We start from the raw sequence: 18,806 nt of genomic DNA on the forward strand, positions 1-18,806 counted from the left end.
TCTCCTCCTGTTTTTTTTTTTTTCCCCAGTACAACGTGGTTAAGAAATGGCTTGAGGTGGACATCGCTCCAGACATCCGGGGGAGAATTCCCTTACTGCTCACTTCTCTTAGCTTCAAGGTCAGTGTGCCTGAGATCCCTGGAGAGGAAACCCCAGCTCCCTGAGCTCAACTTAGTGTCTGGTGTGTGCTCGCAGTGGGTACAGGGAACTGTACCGTGGGAGATACTTACCGTGCAGACTTAAATGCTGTGGTTTTGGATAAATGATAGGTCTTTCCTCAAACATCAGAAGAATTTTCTTGCCCTTCCAGGTTCTGAAACATCCAGATAAGAAGTTCCGGATTGGCCAGGCCCTGAAGGCCACCGTGGTTGGCCCAGATTCCTCCAAGGCCTTCTTGTGTCTTTCACTCATAGGTGTGGTGATGAAATGGGACCTGGTCAGGGAAGGGAGGGGGTGGAAGGGAGCGGGAAGAGGTCTTCAGTCATTGCCCAGGTTGAAGGATGCTGTGGGTTTCGGAGTCCTTAGAAAGCCTAGCCTGGTGGCTATGTCCTTGGAACAGTTTTTCTCTCGGGGCTTTGCTCTGGGCCTGTGTCTGAGTCACCTTGACCTACACAGTTGTTTTTCTTAGGTTTCTCAGAAAGGTTTGTCCACCACATGGCCCTCGCATTCTTGACCACATGGCATGGTGATCCGGGTCTGATCATCTGGTGTGATCATTCAGGTCCACTCAGCCTAGACAGCCCGAGTCTGGATGCCTCCACCTCCCCTGGACTCTGGTTGGCCAGTGTCTCGGCTTCTTTCTTGGCTCATTTCCTCTTCCCTGAATCTGGTTCATTCTCCTGCCAGGTCCTCACAAGCTCAAGAAAGGCGAAGTGGCCATGGGCCGCGTGGTGAAGGTGCTTCCGAAGGAGGGACTGACCGTCTCCTTCCCCTTCGGGAAGATCGGAAGAGTCAGTATATTTCACTTGAGTGACTCCTACTCAGAGACGCCCCTGGAAAACTTTACCCCACAGAAGATTGTCAGGTAGGCTGAGTTCTCTTCCTCTTTTCAGCTCTCTGTGGGATTGGTGGGGTTTTTTTTGTTTTTGTTTTTCTTTTAATTATAGATGTGTGATTTTGTACCAGAAAAAAATAGTATATAAAATGGAAAATGAAAATTGCTGTTGCTCCTCTCTTTCTCCACCACTTTTTGCCATTAGATACTTTGATCTCTATCCTTCAAGACTCTAACATATATGGGTATAATTTGCCCGTATGTAATAGTAGAATTTCATTTTATGTGCTATTCTGCAACTTGCTTTTTTCTCACGGCAGTTTATCATACACTTTTTCTTCCCTGTGCTAGTATATTAAAATCAGCCTTGTTCTTTTACCTTATTTTTAACATTTTTTTTTAGTATTGCATGATGTATTTTTTTAAAAATCACAGTTTATTTAAACAATTCTGTTGATGGACAATAATGTTGAAGTGAATATCTTTTGCACATATGTTTGTATACTAGTGAAAGTATAACTGTGAAATAAATTCCTAGGAGTAAAATTGATGGGTCAAACAATGTTATACATTTTGCCAAAGTGCCTTCCAAAAGGACTTTGCTAATTTTTATCTCAATTAACAATAAATATGACTGTTCATTCCTCACACCCCTGTCAGCACTGGATATTCTTAATTTTTAATCTTTGCCATTGAATAGGCTGAAATTGATCTTGCATTTTAATTTGAATTTCTCTTACTGGTCATTTTTCATGTTTATTGGCTGTTTACATTTGTTCTGTGCTTTGCTTGGCCAAGTTGCTTCCTCATTTTACTATTGAACCATTCATCTTTTTAATTAAAAAAAAATTGATCTGTATGTGTTCTCTGCAAGAGGATAGCAGTAACCTTTTGCAGTTGGGGGGTGCTTTATGAACTATTTTGGATGCACAAAATTGAACCTACCTCAGAGTTTTAAAACCATTTTATAGCCTGAATAAACTAGCATGGAGAGGCATATTTCAGCCTTGTACAATACAAACTTGTTGACAACCACAGCTATCCAACAGTGGAGCAGACACCTTCAGGAGGCAGAGACTGGAAAGTAGTAATTGTCATCCCATCTTGAGTGTCCCAGCCACCAGCACCTGCATAAATTCTCAACCACTTGTCAGGGCTAAACAGCACAGAATGCCCAGGGCCTAGGAGAAGAAAAAGAATGAGTCAGAGGGAAATCCAAGATCATCTCTGCTTTGCTTATTTAGGCTTACAAAATACAGGTGTGATTTTTTTTTTTAGCAAAATATTTTTAACATTATTGGGCTTCCCTGGTGGCGCAGTGGTTGAGAATCTGCCTGCTAATGCAGGGGACACGGGTTCGAGCCCTGGTCTGGGAGGATCCCACATGCCGCGGAGCAACTAGGCCCGTGAGCCACAACTACTGAGCCTGCGCGTCTGGAGCCTGTGCTCCGCCACAAGAGAGGCCACGATAGTGAGAGGCCCGCGCACCGCGATGAAGAGTGGCCCCCGCTCGCCGCAACTAGAGAAAGCCCTCGCACAGAAACGAAGACCCAACACAGCATAAATTAATTAATTAATTAATAAACTCCTACCCCCAACATCTTAATAAATAAATAAATAAATAAATAAATAACATTATTGTAGTTAAATGTATGAGTAGCATTCAGTTGTAATTCCTTCATCTGTCAATGTGAATAATGAGTTAAATGCCTAAAGACAGATGATCCCTTCAGGTCCTTTCCTGCTTTAAGGGCTGTGATTCCCTGGTAGAAAAGGCACGTGCCTGTCATGGGAGAATTTGGACTACATTGTTGCTGAGATCCTTTCTACTGATGAGATTCTCTACCTTGCATGGTGGTATAAATGACACCACCATTGCGTGGTGGGTTTGGAAACCGCCCCCCCAAAGAGTAAATCCTGTTTCCCTCCCAGAAACCTCCCCTGCTCAGGCCTCCCTCATGGGCTCCTCTGACCCGCTGCTCTGAGTCGGCAGTGGTACCAGGCTGTCCCCTGTCATGGTTTCCTGTGCTGAGTCTGTTTCTCCACGAGACCAGACCCTCCCAGCCCGCGATGCAGGGCTGGTCTCACCTCCTAAGTAATCACCGCGTGGCCCTGTGCGCCTTCCAGAGGGCTTGCATGTATCCTCTTGTTTCCTCCTCCCAGCACCGTTCTTGGGTGAGGAGAGAAAGTAGCAGTATTTTTACTTGACGAACTAGTAAACTGAGGCCTAGAGAGGGGACTTGTCCCGAGTCCCTCAGCAGGCTGTCAGCAGGACGAACAGAGCCCTCGCTCGCGCCTGTTGCTCAGCCTTGTGGAGAGGAAGCCGAGGCCCTCTCCCGTCTCCTGAGGTGCTGGCTGGCGTCAGCGTTTTCCTTCTCTTTTGCTCTCACTCCAGGTGTTATGTGCTGTCCACTACAGGCCCTGTATTGACTTTGTCACTGCGATCATCCAGGTGAGTGTCTGTGTTGTTGGGGGAAGAATTGGGGGAGAACTCCCCACCCCCGGCCCTAGAGGACTGAGGAGAGGCTGTGTGGATCTGACACAGAGCTTTGGGCCTCCCAGCTTGCTTCTCTGCTCACCCCCTTTATGCCCGGCCCCGTTTTTTATCCAGAAAAGCTGAGGCCCCCAGGGCTCCACAGTAGGGACAAGTGTGCCATGAAGTGGATTGGCCTGAAGTCACGGTTCGAAATGGATGTATGAGGTTTAACCTCCCTCGGGCTTGCTCAGCCTCTCCCTGTTACTCTTAAAGCCGTCCCCAGCTGCCAGGAGTTCAGGAGAGGGTAGGGCTGGGCTCTGATGGTGATATCCTACTGACAGATCCAGAGTCGTATTCTTACAAAGTGTGATTATCACAGGAGATTTTGGGGGTGAGGGTCGGGAAGTGGGGTCAGAGGTAAATGTGTAGTAAACCTTTTATTCCTTTAGGACGAACCCGGAGACGAAAAGCAAAATAACAGATCCTGAGATTAACTCCATCCAGGATATTGAGGAAGGGCAGCTCCTGAGGGGCTACGTGAAGTCCGTCCAGCCGTCCGGTGTGCTCTTAGGGTGAGTGAGGCGGAACCCCTGGGCGTGGACCAGCCCCGAGCATTCTCCCAGGGCTTGTCTTGATTGGCCCGCTGCTGCCCCCGGTCACCACCTCTGGAGGGAACATGAAGGAAGGAGAGTCTGTGTTCCCACCAGTGTTTTAAATTCCAAGTCTTTTTATACTTTCAAAAAAGTTTTGAATTACTCTTGTTTGGTGTTTTTGACAAAGAATGTGGCATGTCCATGGTCATGATTTGTAAATGTTCCACGAACCCCCAGATGTTACAGCCTTCCCTGCTGTAATTGTTTCCTCATTTTCTTCTGGTCTTTCTAGCAGCTTGTGAGTGCTTTGTGATGCTCTGATATGGGGTAAAGAGTGTTTTTCAATTATGTCTTCATTACGCTTGATGATTTTTCCAGTTTACAAAGCCCTCTTTATTTTGTTGAGCGCCAGGAACCTTATGTCTGTCCTCAATCCTCTTCACAACTTGAGTCTCTGGGAGAGAGGAGGCATTAGGCTTGGCTGGGGACTCTGTTGCTGTGTTTCTGACCACAGGACCCTTGTCTCTCTCTCCTGTCAGCCTTGGCCCCTCAGTTACAGGTTTGGCCCGATACCCACATGTCTCCCAGTACAGCCTGTCCAAGGATGCCCCTTCTGACAGGTATCTCCCCGAGGGCAAGCTGCTCACAGCCAAGGTCCTAAGGTAGGTGTTCTTCTCTCTTTCTCACCTCTTTCTCTGGGAACGCTGGGTGGAGATGGAGAGGTGAACTATAAACATGATGGCTTAGGCAATGGTAAGTAACGATGAATGAGCTCCCTTTGTGTGGAGCCTTCTACCTCAGCTCCTAAAGGCAATTGTGGAGACTTTCCTCTGCATAGGCATCCGTCTTTGGGGACGGAGGAAGGGATAGCACAGGTGCCCTCTGTATTTTTCTACCAAGCAATTGTGCAGATCATTCCTGAGATCACTGCACGGATTCCAAGGCAGGTGGGGGCAGGCCCAGACACTGCCTGCCGCTCGCTGTGACCATTGCGCTCCTTATGCTGTCCCCATGGTCCGCTCGCCTGGTCTCCCTGTCGTAGCCTGAACCGCCGGGAGAACCTGGTAGAGCTGTCAATCCCCGCCGACGACACTGGAAAGCCGGACGTGTTTTCTGCCTCCCTGGGACTGCCACTTCCGAAGCAAGAGGGGAGGGAAACAGAGGCAGAGGAGAGAGACCACAAAGGAGAAGAAGAGAAGGAGGAGAGAAAGAATCAGAAACAGAAAGAGAAGAGGATTGGGAAGGGGCAGGAGGGGGCACAGCTGCCCAGCAAGGAGAAGAAAGAGCCCCGGAAGCCCCAGGCGAAGAAGCTGGGCAAGCGGCCGCGCCCTGAGTCTGGCAGTGAGCAGGTAGGGCCCTCGGGGAGGATGGCCTCCTTCACAGGAAAAGGAGAGCCTTCCAGAATCAGCCCGGCAGCCGCTTCGCCTCAGCCTCGCGGACCCCCGAGAGAGGCTGAGTTTGGGTGGGGAGAGGGTCCCGCCCGGGGCCGCGGAGGGCGCTCGGGGCGAGAAGCCAGGCTCAGCGTCGTCCCCGCCTGTCATGCCAGGAAAGCGGGAACAAGAGACAGAGGAGAGCTGCCCCGTGCGAGGAGGACGACAGCGGTGTGGAAGTGTACTACCGGGAAGGAGAAGAAGAGGTGGAGGAGATGGGTGTGCGGCCCCAGGTGAGTGCGGCGCCGGATGTGGGGGAAGGGCCGCCCCAGGAGGGAGTCCCTGCTCCCCTGCCTGAGGGCTGGGCTGTCCTCAGCACCACCCTCCTGTCTTCATTTTCTGTAAAATGTGAGGAGGTGGAGTGCCTAGTTTCCTCAGTTGGTCATCAGCTCCTGAGAACAGGGCCGCTGCTTCACCTGCTGAGTGGGCTGTGAAAGTCAATTCTAGTCGATGTTTATTAGCTGGAGTGGAGTTGAATTAGTGGGGGTCGGGGGACGGGCAAAGGAAAGGAGGCTTGTCCTCTGAGCCTGTGTCCTGCTCTGAGAAATGAGGACAGCGCTACTGGGACTGAGGGCAGGTGTGGAAGGGCTTCCCAGACTTCAGGTGTCGCATCCCTGCCACCCTCGGAATATCTGTCATACCTCTGTCCTAGCTCTATTGCTGTTTTATGCCTGCACGTTTATATGTGTTTGCCTATGTAGCTTTTTAAAAATATTACTTAAATCTACTTATTTACAAAGGAAGCTTTCATGTCACTCCTAAAAGTGTCCCCAGTGCACCGGGGCCTAGCCTGGCCGTGGGAGGAGAGAAAAGGTCTCTGGGCACCGTGGGAGTCCCAGCTCCTCCGGGTGGAAAGGGGCTGTGGAACAGGGGCAGCCTGGGCTCAGTGCTTTTTTCACATGCGCCTGTGATCCTCCAGGAGAAGCAGACCAGGCCGGCAGAAGCACCCCGGCTGCAGCTGTCTTCCGGCTTCGCTTGGGATGTGGAGCTGGACACTCTGACCCCGGCCTTGCCACCTCGCGAAGAGAGCTCCGACAGCGAGGAGGACGAGAAGCCAGAGCAGGCCACGGTGCCGTATTTTCCAGGGCTTCGTCCTTTCTGCAGGGACCCTTGGCGCCGGTCTCCCGTGCTCTGTCCTAGCCTGGGTGTCTCTTCCGAGGGGTGGGGCCGTCTCAGGCTGGGAGTATTTGTGGAACTCGGGGGCTGCCCTGCCGGCTCCCGACTTCCACCACAGACTTCCCCGGGGCTGAGGAGCAGATTACTCACTTGGTGTTTTGCCTTCCACAGCAGAAGAAGAAAAGCAAGAAGGAAAGGGAGCTGGAGAAGCAGAAGGCAGAGAAAGAGCTGTCCCGCATTGAGGAGGCGCTGATGGATCCTGGGCGGCAGCCGGAGTCGGCAGATGACTTTGACCGACTTGTGCTGAGCTCCCCCAACAGCTCCATCCTGTGGCTGCAGTACATGGCCTTCCACCTGCAGGCCACGGAGATCGAGAAGGCCCGGGCCGTGGCCGAGAGGGCGCTCAAGACAATCTCCTTCAGGTCTCGGCTACGCCCTCCTGCCTTGGGGCCCTGTCTTTCTCCAGGGGGGGCTGTGTCTCCTCAGCAGGCTGGCGGCAGTTTGGGTGGCTGCCACCGGGCGCCCGTGGGTTCACGGGCTTTTTCTCAGAGATGTGCCGTCTGTGAAATAGATCTGCTCATTTATATTTTATAGTCCTCTTCACCGAGATAGCTAAGGGTAACATTTACACAAGACATGGGCCCTCAGTTAGGTGCCCCACTCGGAGCAGAAGTACAAGAGGGAAAACACCTCTCCACATCCCTGGGCGAAAACGCTGTCGGTGACCATGTTCCAGGCAGAGGGTAGAGCGGGTTTCCCAAAGGCTAGTGAAGAGGGATGGTGCTCCTCTGCGTCATTCTCTTAGTTTGGGGGGAGATTCAGACCACAGATTCCTTCCAGTCCAGACCTCAGGCCGGTTTGAGATTTGGTAGGTTTCCTTCCCAGGAGTGGAGGCAGAAACCCGGGGAGCCCCAGACCCCACAGCCATGGGGTCGGGGTTCCTGCTACTGTGTGAGCTGTGGTGGGGACAGGGCCTCTCGGGGCCTGCACTTGGGGGTGGGAACTGAGGACGTGGGTGGAGCCTGGGGAGGAGGATGTAGTTCCAGTCCCCCGACAGCAGTGGGGGGCTCGTTGGGCCAAGATGATGGAGCTCACGCACTGACTGCTCTCCCTCCAGAGAGGAGCAGGAGAAGCTGAACGTGTGGGTGGCCCTGCTGAACCTAGAAAACATGTACGGCTCCCAGGGGTCACTGACCAAGGTCTTCGAGCGGGCCGTGCAGTACAACGAGCCTCTCAAGGTCTTTCTCCATCTGGCTGACATCTACACCAAGTCAGAGAAATTCCAGGTAGGAGTCTGGGCCAGGTGGCCGGCTGCCAGGGGGACCTCAGCCACTTAGAAACGAGCTCCTGGGGGTCCCAGAGGCAGCAGGGAAGTCTCGGGGGGAGAACAGCCGCATCTGGACCCAGTCCTGCCCCAGGCTTGCTCACCTTCCAGGTGGGAGAAGTCGTTTCCCCCGCCTCCGCTTTGGGAATGTGGGGCCGGGATGAGGGAAGGGAAGGGACAGCAGACCCCGGGGTCTACCCCTTGGGATGCCGACGGGTGTCACCGACAGGAGGCGACATACCCCAGTAGCCCTTTTTCATCTCTCCTCCTCCCCCTCGTCATGCTCACGTTCTCTCTTCTAGTCTTAGGACCTTCTCACGGCACAGGCTTAGGAGGGAGACTCCCCATCATGCGCTCTCCTCGTCCTGTGCGCCTGCCCTCTCCCCCCGCGTACCTGACATTGGGCCTGGATACTGATGGAGTCTGAGCCCAGGTCTAGCTTCCCACGAGTGTAGGTGCCTGTCTCTGCCGTCGCCCCCTCTGTCTTAATCACTCTTCTCAGCTTATGTCGTCTTTCCCACAGGAAGCTGGTGAACTTTACAACCGGATGCTGAAACGTTTCAGGCAGGAGAAAGCTGTCTGGATCAAATACGGCGCCTTTCTTCTGCGGAGGGGCCAGGCTGGGGCCAGTCACCGCGTGATGCAGCGAGCCCTCGAGTGCCTGCCTAAGAAAGAACGTGAGTGCTTGTTCCCACCCACCGGCCCAATTCCAGGGCGCAGTAGGCTGTCTCCCATCTGGGCAGAGGGCTGGGGGTCTCCTCATCCAAGGGCTGGTGTTAGGAAGGCCTTGTGGAGCATACGTGGCTATCTCTCTCTTGATCGTATGCTCATGAACATAGCTTGTGTTGCATTTTAAAACTCTAAACTCTGAAGATAGAGGAACAGAAAGGAATTAGCACTAATTCTTTTGCCTTTGCCTGCCCCACGGCCCACCTCTCATCCCCTGATTCCCCCTTCTCGGTCCGGAGAGTAGGATGTCTGCTGTTGGGAGTCAGAGATCAGTGCCCATCTGTGTATTTGGCCCCAAACCCGCCCCACTGTCCCTCTTGTCATCACCTAGGTCTTAGGACCCAAGAGCAGGGAATCAGGCATCAGACTCTGTCCCTGTAGGGTAGTGTGTTTTGATGAGGGCATCTGTCTGCTTTCTGTGTCTGAGTTGTCCTCTCCTTGCAGACGTGGATGTGATTGCCAAGTTTGCCCAGCTTGAGTTCCAGCTGGGGGATGCGGAGCGCGCCAAAGCCATTTTCGAGAACACGCTGAGCACCTACCCAAAGCGCACGGATGTCTGGTCGGTCTACATCGACATGATCATCAAGCGTGGCAGCCAGAAGGAAGTCCGGTGAGAGGGGAGGACAGGCTGAGGCCTAATTTCCTGTTGGGGGGTTGGGAACATTGGCCACTTGGAGGCGTTTTAGCCCCCCAGCAGCTCCCAGAACCCCAGTTCTCTTACTCTGTCTGGAAAAACGGCTTTGACATGACATGTCCTATGACATTCACTTTTCCAGTTTCTTTTCTGCCTCAGCGGCTAGCCTCTGGTCTGGCTGGAACCTTGGGTGGGAGGTAGGCTAGCCCCAGGCCTGGGAATCAGGAGACTTGGGTTTTCCTCATAATTAATGCTGAGCCTGGCTCTCTTGGTAGAGAGTGTTCACAGGCATGATCTCACTGATCACCGCCAGCATCCCCCCAAGGCAGGGAGGATTAGAGACCGGTGGTGGACTTCGGTCCAGAAAGAACTGATGCCTCACCCAAGCCCATCAGTGAGTTTTAAGCAGAGCTTTCCTCACAGAGCCACACCTCATTGCCTGTCCCCATCCCATTAGCTTTGTCCTGATTCACTGTGTGACTTCAGGCCAGTAAGTCCTTTAACATCTCTGTTCCTCTGGAAAGTGAGGGTGGTGTTCTCCCTCTCCACAGACATGATGGGAGTTTATAAAGGGAATAAAAATAAAGGTAGAAGTGGGAGTGCTGGATAACAGAGGGCCTAGCTCCAGAGCCTTAGAGCAGGTGGGTGAAGGCTAGCTAGGAATCGTGTGGCCGGGGACCAAGAGGCAGACACTGGCTGCTCTCCCTCCCAGGGACATCTTCGAGCGGGTCATTCACCTGAGCCTGGCCCCCAAGCGAATGAAGTTCTTCTTCAAGCGCTACCTGGACTACGAGAAGCAACACGGCACCGAGAAGGACGTGCAGGCGGTAAAGGCGAAGGCCCTGGAATACGTGGAGGCTAAGAGCTCCATGTGGGAGGACTAGTGGCCAGCTGGCTCCAAGGACACTGGTGGCAGTGGGCCAGCCAGGCCGACCCTCAGGCGCCTGGGCAGTTGAGAAACTGTGTTGCCTGAGGACTCTGTTTAAGTGTTGCTTTTTCTGCAGCATAGGGTAATCCTGTCAAGATAAAAAAGGATTTAAGATTTCTCATAATTCCTTTTTGCTTGTTTTAGGAACCAATTTATTTCATCTTTTTCCTTTTCTGGGGCTGATCAGTGGTTGCAGGCAGTAGGCTCCTGGGCTCCCAGAAAAGCTGAGAGTCTCTCCTTCATGGGAGGTCCCCGGGGAGCAGGAATGGAGGGCCGACTCCCAGGGACTCTGTGGTCAGGATCCCACTTTGGCCCTGGCAGGCTCTTGGTCCAGCTAGTGGGGGTCAGCAGGGTCCGGGAAGCGGGTCGCTTTCCTAGATCGCAGAGTCTCTGAGCATTCCCTCAGCCTCAGCTCAGCTAGTACCTCGTGCCCCTTTGTGGAGGCTGTGAGGCTGGGATGTAGATCCAAGTGCTGTGTGGCTTTGGGAGAGCTGCACAGTTTCTCTGGCTCCCTGTAGCTCCCCTGAGGAGAGCTTGCTGGGCGGAGGGCCTCGACTGACTTTGCTGGTTGTTCCTTGATTCCTGAGAGAGAAGGGGACATGACGGGCCCGCTCTACCCCCACCTCCCTGTAAAGTTCCCAGAAAGACTGTCTCTCCTCCTCCTTGATAAGTAATAATCCTGTATGTTCTAGAGTTCCTCGAGGCCAGCACACACCCAGCTAGTTGTTGAAGCCAGTTCATTTTCGGCTTGGTCTTAAGGGAATTAAAGTTTTCTTGGGCAGAGCTTTAAATGTCCTGAGAGCTGGAGAGCTTTTCCGTGGGAAGTGACTGAGTCATATGCCAGGAAGCAGGACAGGGACAAGGGAGAGAGCATCAGAGATTTTAGAGGTGGTGGAGGGGCTCAGGCAGGGGCGGGCATGGGAGGGAGGCAGAGCAGGGCTTGGCCTGGTTCTTGGTCACTAGCTCTAGGTTACGAGAGCTAGACTGCCCTACTGAGTGCAAGGGCGGGACCTGCTGACTCATGAAATTTTAGCCGAGCTTCCCTCTGAGGAAGGCCGGGTTCCATCTGTTTCCCAGATCAAATCAGAAAACTGAACCCAGTTAAGGCGTCATCAATCCCAGGGCCTTCCTGTGTGGGGGAACACCTGGCTCTCCCTGTGCCCCAGCCTTCCCTTCCATCCATTTCAGTCTTGCCCAGAGTCTCTGTCCTCTTCCCTCCCCAGGAATGGGATTTGGGCCCATCCCCATGACCTCCAGCCTGCTGTGGCATGGCCCATCCAATCGTGCAGACACCAAGCTAGTCCTTTATACTAAGAAAAACTTTATATATCAAAAATTTATAGAAAATAAAGCTAGAGGCATACATTGGGGACTGAACTTTATATCAAAAATTTATAGAAAATAAAGCTAGAGGCGTACATTGGGGGCTGCTTCCCAGGTGAGCAGCACCGGGCCAGGTGTCCATATGCAGTTACACACAACGTTCCACACAGGAGCCTGCTGGTGAGTTTCACCGTCACCTGGCTCTGCTGTCCGGGGCTTCGCAGACCGGTGGGACTGGGTCCTACCAGTCGAAGGTCATCCACATCATAGTTAATTAAGGACCAGTTCCAGGAAAGGGTCTTTTCTCCAAAGCTGTTGACCATGTGGCTGGTGGCAACAGGAGAGGGAATTTCTTCGGGTATGAGAGAGAGCCTTCCTGCCAGAGCTGACCGCGTTGTCTACTGGCTCTCACATCTGTTCCCCAGTTTTACTTTGTGTTCCTTCTTCCTAGCCTGTTTTCCCCAAAAGCTATGGTTAAAAAAAAAAAAAAAAAATTCCCCTCTGGGGAATTCCCTAGCAGTCAGGTAGTTGGGACTCCGCGCTTTCACTGCTGAGGGTGCAGGTTCAGTCCCTGGTTGGGGAACTAAGATCCCACAAGCGCCCCCCACAAAAAACAATTCCCCTCTGGTGCTGATGTAAACAGGCCATGGGGTTCTGTTTGGGACCAAGTAGTGTCATTGGCAAAGAGTGTGGGAACAGGACTCTTAGGAGGCGAGCAGGACCATCTCTGTGTTGTCTTGGGCCGCGCCGTTGCCCACCAGACCCTGGGCCCACTTGTGCAGGCGGCTGTAGAGTGGAAGGCCCTGGTTCTCGCGGTACAAATAGACACCGGTGATGGCGTTCCACTGTGGCCGTGGCTGTGTGCCTTCCACCGGGAACTTGGCAACCAGCTGCTCGTCATCCTCGTTGAGTGCCACGAAGCCGAAGAAGCGGCGCACGTTGTTGGCAGCCAGCACCCGCGAGTGCACCTCGGCCGTGCGCTGGAAGAGCTGGTCCTCGTTGGCCCGGTACTGCGCCCAGTAGGCCTCCTGGCGGTAGCTGAGTGGTGAGCAGTAGTGCTTGAGGCACTTGGTCAGGAACACCAGGATGGCCACCACACCGATGAGCAGCCACCCGAAGAGCTGGCCAGAGAAAGGGTGGGGTTGAGGGCAGGCAAGGAGCTGCCTGGACCGCCAACGCCCCCGTAAGAAGTAGCGGGAGCTGGTCAGGGCGTGTGGGCTGGGCTGAACCTGATGTCACAACCCCCTGAGAGCTGGTTCTGTCACTTCCCTGGCCGCAGATTCTGTTCCTCTAAGGGCGGCAGGCCCTTCTGACTGTAATTCCTCCTCTTTGCCCTCACTCCCTTGAGCTCCGCCATCTCTGTACTTAGACTTAGCCTCCTGCAATTTCAGCTGCCATTCCTGCAGCCCCAAGGGCCCCCTCCACATCATCTGAGCCCACCAAAATCCAGCTCAATCTACCAGGCTCAGCCCAGATACCACTTCCAGGAAGCCTTCAAAAATCCCTTCTGGGAGCAATTTTGCCTTCCCTGAGTCCTCATGGCCTGGTTCCTCTTATATCATCATTCTCTGCCTTGTTTTGAAATTACCCATGTGCTTATCTCGTTTGGCTGTGAGCCTGTTGAGGGCTAGGACAGTCAAGGTCATCTTTGTTTCCCCATTTAAGCCTGTACAGAGAGCTGTGGGCATTTGAGCATCATCAAATACATTTTATTTCTCTCTGTCTACCACCTTCCATCTCCTTTGGTGCTGTCTCCAGCCCTGCTTCTACTTGTGTTTCTTCTGTACCCAAGAGGAGCCCCTTAGAAAATCTTTGCTCTTTCCTAGCTCTCCCTCATGCCCTGCTTCTCTTAAGTGAATACTTCAGCTGTTTTTCTGCTTCTGCCCAGGTCTCTGCCCTTGTCCTCTCTCCCTGACAACTCCGCTCCTTCAGAACTAAGCCAAGGCTGAGGCTAGGATCAGGGCAGCAGCTGCTGCCTCCCGACTGGACACCCTTTCCTGTCTCAAGGGGTTCGCCTCCTGTCAGCAATGCCTGAGGCTGACTCAGTGCTGGACAGGGGCCTTTCCTGGTATAGGAGCATGCTCATCCCTTGAGCCAGCCACACTCCACTGTCAGCTCACGGTCGACAGCAAATATTTCATAAGATGGCAGGGGTTCGTGCTCAATCTGGCTGGAGCAAAGGGCTTACTCTGTGACTGGGATCAAGGCTTGGTCTGAGCAAGAAGAACATTCCTTTAATGTTTAAAACTCTCTTATTGGGGATGGCATTCACCCTTGCCCCACCAAGCGCTGACCCATAGTTACCCAACTCTGATGCCCGACGCTGATAATCTAGTGACTTCCTGGAGAGCTCAGCCCCTGAGGACTGACTCCAGCGTTAATATGGGTCATCCCAGCACCTCCCCACCAGCCACCGCGTAGGAGAGAAGGAAGAGGAGCTTCCTTTGGCACAGGCTCACCTGGGACTCGTACTTGAGCCTGCGGCTGACCTCTTCCTGGAAACCCGACAGGTGGGCAGGGCCCTCCCCACATGGGAACCGGGCCAGGATTTCTGTGGCCTGGGCCAGTGGGAAACTGTCTTCCCCAGCTGTGAGCGAAGAGGGGTCCACGAATTCGCTGAGAGCACAGACATAGGCCTCACCGCGCAGCAGAGAGATGACAGACCAGGTGATGGGGGCCACGGCTGCGCGGCCCACAGTGGAGCTTAGAAGGAGGAAGTTGGGGGCCGCTGAGCAGTTCTTGGTCCTCCGGTACTGGCACTCGGCAACCAGGTTCCAGGTGTGGTTGTTGAGGATGACGCCGATGAGGAAGAGCACCAGGGCGGGCACACCGATGGCTGTCAGCCCGTACAGGTAGTTCCGCGCTGGTGAGCAAGGGCAGTGGAACGCCACCACACTGAACAGCTCCTGGCTGCCCACCGTGCCCAGTGCCACCAGCCCGTTGAAAATCATCACATCCTTGCTCTTGAAGAAGAGTGATAGGAAGCGGAAGTTCTCTGCGATCAGGGCTGCCATGGGGACGGGTCAGCTGGGGGACCGATGGCAAGGGTGGAGGCAGGAGGAGACTGGGATGGTGGCTCCTGGTGGGACTAGGAAAGTGCACAGGCTACGGGCCCCTGAAGGCAGGGCACAGTCTTGCCATTTGATCCCTTGCAGTGGCTGGCCTGGTGCTTCCTGTGGGACTGTAGATGACTGATCAGTATTTGCCTCTAAAAACAGGGATCGAGGGGATCTTGTCAAGTCAGGCTGGTGAGAAAGGAAGGAGACTCGGGGAGCCCCAGGGCCTGGGTGGAGTGAGAATAGGCACTGTTCACTGAGCTCTTACTATATCGGGCGCTTTACATCCCTCATTGCCCATCGTCAAGATCCTGCACTGAGCTCTGATATCCCAGTGCGCGTAGGGAAGGTGGAGGCTTCCTTGGGGTGAGTGCTTATCAGGCTCACATATGAATGGCAGAGCTGAGATTCAAGCTCAGCTCTATCTGCCTCAGACACTTAGGTTCTTGTCATCACCACAAGCTTCCCTTGATATGGGGACTAGGACTGGCCCTGTGGCATTGGGGACTGTGGGCTGTTGACTGGCTTTCCCTTTGGGATTCCAGGTACTGCTAATGTGCTGGGGGACCTAGGACTATTTGGAGGGTGTGTCCCCAAGGCGTCTAGCCCATGGGTATAAAAGCCAGAGTAGGTGTCCTGGTGGATAAGGGACTTGGACTTGACCCTGTGATATGGGGGGGTGGGGGGGCGGAGGAAGGGGCCTCCCGTCAGTGGTGAGCCTGGTGCAGCATCCCTGGAGTTCATAAGAACCTTTTCATTTTGGAGACCTCAGGCTCTGGACTGGTTTAGGAGATCCTGGCTCTCAACATACTTCATGACCTTTCTCTGGACCTCAGTGTCCTCATCTGTGAAAAGAGGATAAATCATCTGGTCCTTGCTCTCCTCTTAGGAATGCTGGAGGAAAATGAAAGGGAATAAACAGTGCCTGATAGTTGCCCTATATATGAAACCCTCCATCTCACCCTGTCCAGTCCTGAGGGTGCCTCCCAGAGGTGAGGCAGATGGGGGATGACTGTCCTTCTGGCAAAGATCAGGAGACTAAGGCCTTAAGAGGATAAAGTACTCTGCTCAAAGCTATTCAGATATGGAGGTGCCTGGACAGGACTTCTGAGCATGACCTAAGGAGGCCTGGGAAGTGGACAAGGGTGGGTCAAGCTAAGTGAGCCCTCTATTTTCCTGATTTCCTACTGACATTGCTCTGTGCCCATCCGCAAGAGCCCTGGCAAACCTCCCCTTCCCCACCTGTTACCCTTTCCTTATCCAGCAGCTCTGTTCCACCGAGGTCCCTAGGCCTGGGGACCGCCCAGCCGGCCAGCAACAGGAAGCCTTGATGAAGGCTAAGGCTTGGCCATACCCACCACCCTCTCTCGAGCCTGCTTTGCCTTGGTCTGGGCAGCAGATGTGCTGGCAGCCTGCCAGGAAGTGGCCATGGCCTCGGGCTCCAGCCATGTTCTGCCCCAACTCCCTTCCCAGGCTCCACCCACACAGGCCAGGGTGTGGCCCCATGTTCTACTCTCCATCCCGGGAATGAAAAACAAAAGTCCTCAGGCCAGAGGCAGCTGGGGAGTGGAGGGACGGAGCAAACAAAGGTGGGGAGACCTGCCCACATTTCCTTCTATGCCTCCTCTCTAGACCACCACCCCTCCTAATCACTGCCAACGCGGCCAGACTGGCTGGTGCAGAGCTGGGTGGCCACGAGGAGGCCAGATGGGTTGGTTTCCAGGAGGAAGAGGAGACCTGACTTCCCTAACTCACTGCCTGGGGGCCCAGGGGCTCCAGCCTAACTCCTCGGGAAAGAGAGTTTGTGATATTGCTGGGGATGAATGGGTTAAAGGCAGCCCCTTCTCCCTCTTCCTTCTCCCCTCTTGGCTTCAGGGCTCCTAATATGCTCCCCTGGGTTCAGAAACCACCCAAAGTGGGGTACAAGATGCCTGAACACTGGTGGGTGGCGAACAGAGGAGGGAACAGGCTATCTTCTGAGACGACTGCCCCTGGCCCCCAGGCCCGGGATGGGACCGCCACCAGCAACAGTCAGGACAGGAAACCGGTGGCTGGGGACTGGGAGCCTCAACGAGGGGCTTGGCTCCCCGGGACAATTCCTCTGGGCAGCCTCGGAGTGGCCCTGCCACGTTCCCCTTCCTTACCTGGGGTCAGCTGCGGGCACCAGTGGCCTTGGCCTCCACGGAGCTGGGCTCTCCAAGTGGGGTGAGGACGTTGGAGCTCCCGGGCATGGGCCAGCCCGTGCCCTCGGCGGGCTCCCTTCCGCTTTGCTTCTGCTCCGGAGAGACCAGCAGGGCCTGGGGCTTGTGGTGTCTTCAGAAAAGTTTTAACTCCAGAAAAGAGGCAGAACCCGTGAGATGGATGGTTCACGCCAGCCAGTGGAAAAACAGCCTCCGGACGGGCGCCAGGCAGTGGGGGGGAGGGCGGCGCGGGGAGAGGAGAGGAAGTGGAGGGGCCTGCGGCGGCGGCTCGCCTGCCTTCTGAGGCTCCACGCCAGTGGGACCAGTTCCAGGCCAGGAAGGGGGCCTCAGCCAGATCTGGCCCCGGCCTGCCTTCCAGGTCGGCTTCAGCAGCACCCCCTGCTTGACCCCCACCGACAGAAGCTGCCAGAACCGAGTCCCAAGCAGGGTCAAGGGAGAGGTGCCACCAGACTGACGCTGCCTCCTAGCGGGGTGCGCAAAGCCAGGGGTACCCTTCCCCTGCTCTGGCCCTTCTCCCTCAGAGCCGTCCTGCCCCTCTCTGAGCAAACCCTCCCCCTGCTGGCTCTTCTGTCTGTACTTCAGCTAGCTCCCCAGGTGCTGCTTCAAATCTCAGGAGCACTGATGAGAAAATTCTGGACTCTAGGGATTTTCTAAGGCCCTGTGGGTAGAGCTCTGACTGGTAGGTAGAAATAACGAGGAGGAGGCAGGTTCCTCAAGGAAGCCCTTTGTAACAATCAGAGCTGCCCAGCCTGTCCCAGAAAGTGATCATGAGCTCCCCGTCTGTGGGAGTATGCAAGCTGAGGCTGAAAAGCCATGGGTCATGAATGCTGAAAGGGAGAGCCCTGTCCAAGGACAGTCTAGATGACCCCCAGGATCAAGGGAGAGACCCCCCCCTCCCCCAGACCCCTGTCTGCTTTGCATTGCTTGTGGTTCTGGGAGCATGGAACTGCTGAGTGACGTGCTGGCCTCCCTGAGCTGGGCTTGTTCACATGCAGGAATGAAGAGAAAAGGACCAGTGTTTATTTTTTCGCATCCTACCATGTGCCAAACAAAGTTCCCGATTCTTCCTCAAAAGTCATCCTTTAACCTCACTATAACCCTAAGAAGCAGGTCTTTGTAACATCCGTTTTATAGGCAGACAACTGGGGGTCAGAGGGATTGGGTAACTACAGGTCCTACAGCCCTAGTATTTGAACCCAGGTCTGTCTGACCCCAAACTTTACTCTTTCCTTCATATTTTGTACCTCCCAATACCTCTGGGCTGGCTTTTCCCACTGGAGCCCACCACCCCGCAGCTGCCAACACACCCCTGGTCTTTACTCATCTGACTCTTCCCCTAGAGCAAGTCCCACCTCCTGGAGGAGCCCTCCAGCCCACCTTGGCTTCCAGGTCTCGCCCTCTTCCCAAATAATTAAAGGGAGGGAGACTGGGTCTCAGAAGTGGGACCACAGGGAAGGATGCCTAAGGAAGAATGGAAATTATTAACACAATGTTATAGGGATCAAGATCAAAATGAATTCTTAGATGAGTGGGACTTAGTCTCAAAGATGTCTTGGGGGGTGGGGGGCGGCAAGAAGCTCATCTTCTCGGCCCTCAGCTTCCCCCTCGACAAAGGTAGCTCCAGTTCCTTACGTCCCCTCCCGCTACGTCCAGGGGGAGGAGGAGGATAAGACCTCAGGTTTGGAAATTGATACACACATTATCCGCCAGAAACTGAGTGCCCACCACGTGCCATGCACTTTACACACCTCACCTATTTAATGCTCACACAAGCCCATGAAGTAGGTGCCTCATCCCCACTGTACAGATGAGGAAACTGAGGCACAGTAAAATGAAGCAACTGACCCAAGGGACACGGTTTGTAAGTGGTGGATCCAGCATTTGACCCAGTTCTCTCTCACTCTGGAGTCTGAGCTGTTTCCACCCTAGGCAGCTCCCCTCCCACCCCTCCACCCTCATCCCCACCTCAGGGCGGAGCTTCTCAGCACTTTAGACCCCCCTC

General features: G+C 54.1%; 2 protein-coding genes across 3 annotated transcripts in view; one reads left to right on the forward strand and one right to left on the reverse strand.

Moving 5' to 3' along the window:
- Positions 1–10,348, forward strand: part of PDCD11 (programmed cell death 11) — a gene marked incomplete at its 5' end in the record, with an annotated part of 40,747 nt that extends 30,399 nt beyond the window's left edge. The window contains 14 exons of one of the 2 annotated variants that reach the window (XM_079728585.1): positions 30–119; positions 311–413; positions 847–1,024; positions 3,390–3,446; positions 3,920–4,042; positions 4,603–4,725; positions 5,106–5,412; positions 5,610–5,726; positions 6,413–6,562; positions 6,781–7,031; positions 7,727–7,895; positions 8,457–8,610; positions 9,107–9,272; positions 10,009–10,348. In XM_079728585.1, the coding sequence (XP_079584711.1) occupies positions 30–119; positions 311–413; positions 847–1,024; positions 3,390–3,446; positions 3,920–4,042; positions 4,603–4,725; positions 5,106–5,412; positions 5,610–5,726; positions 6,413–6,562; positions 6,781–7,031; positions 7,727–7,895; positions 8,457–8,610; positions 9,107–9,272; positions 10,009–10,180 (2,160 nt within the window). In that variant the 3' untranslated portion in view covers positions 10,181–10,348. The remainder of the gene's footprint in view (positions 1–29; positions 120–310; positions 414–846; positions 1,025–3,389; positions 3,447–3,919; positions 4,043–4,602; positions 4,726–5,105; positions 5,413–5,609; positions 5,727–6,412; positions 6,563–6,780; positions 7,032–7,726; positions 7,896–8,456; positions 8,611–9,106; positions 9,273–10,008) is intronic. The other variant, XM_079728586.1, reaches the window with a different exon arrangement.
- A 1,237-nt stretch (positions 10,349–11,585) lies between these two features.
- CALHM2 (calcium homeostasis modulator family member 2) lies at positions 11,586–14,561 on the reverse strand (the record flags this gene model as incomplete). Its single annotated transcript, XM_079722398.1, has 2 exons — positions 11,586–12,668; positions 14,007–14,561. The coding sequence occupies 2 exons, from the start codon at positions 14,559–14,561 to the stop codon at positions 12,252–12,254; spliced, it is 972 nt and encodes a 323-aa protein (XP_079578524.1). The 3' UTR covers positions 11,586–12,251.
- Positions 14,562–18,806: the final 4,245 nt, after the last annotated feature.

Source organism: Hyperoodon ampullatus, assembly GCF_949752795.1.
Source record: "Hyperoodon ampullatus genome assembly, chromosome: 1".
In the NCBI taxonomy this organism is placed as follows: Eukaryota; Metazoa; Chordata; class Mammalia; order Artiodactyla; family Ziphiidae; genus Hyperoodon; species Hyperoodon ampullatus.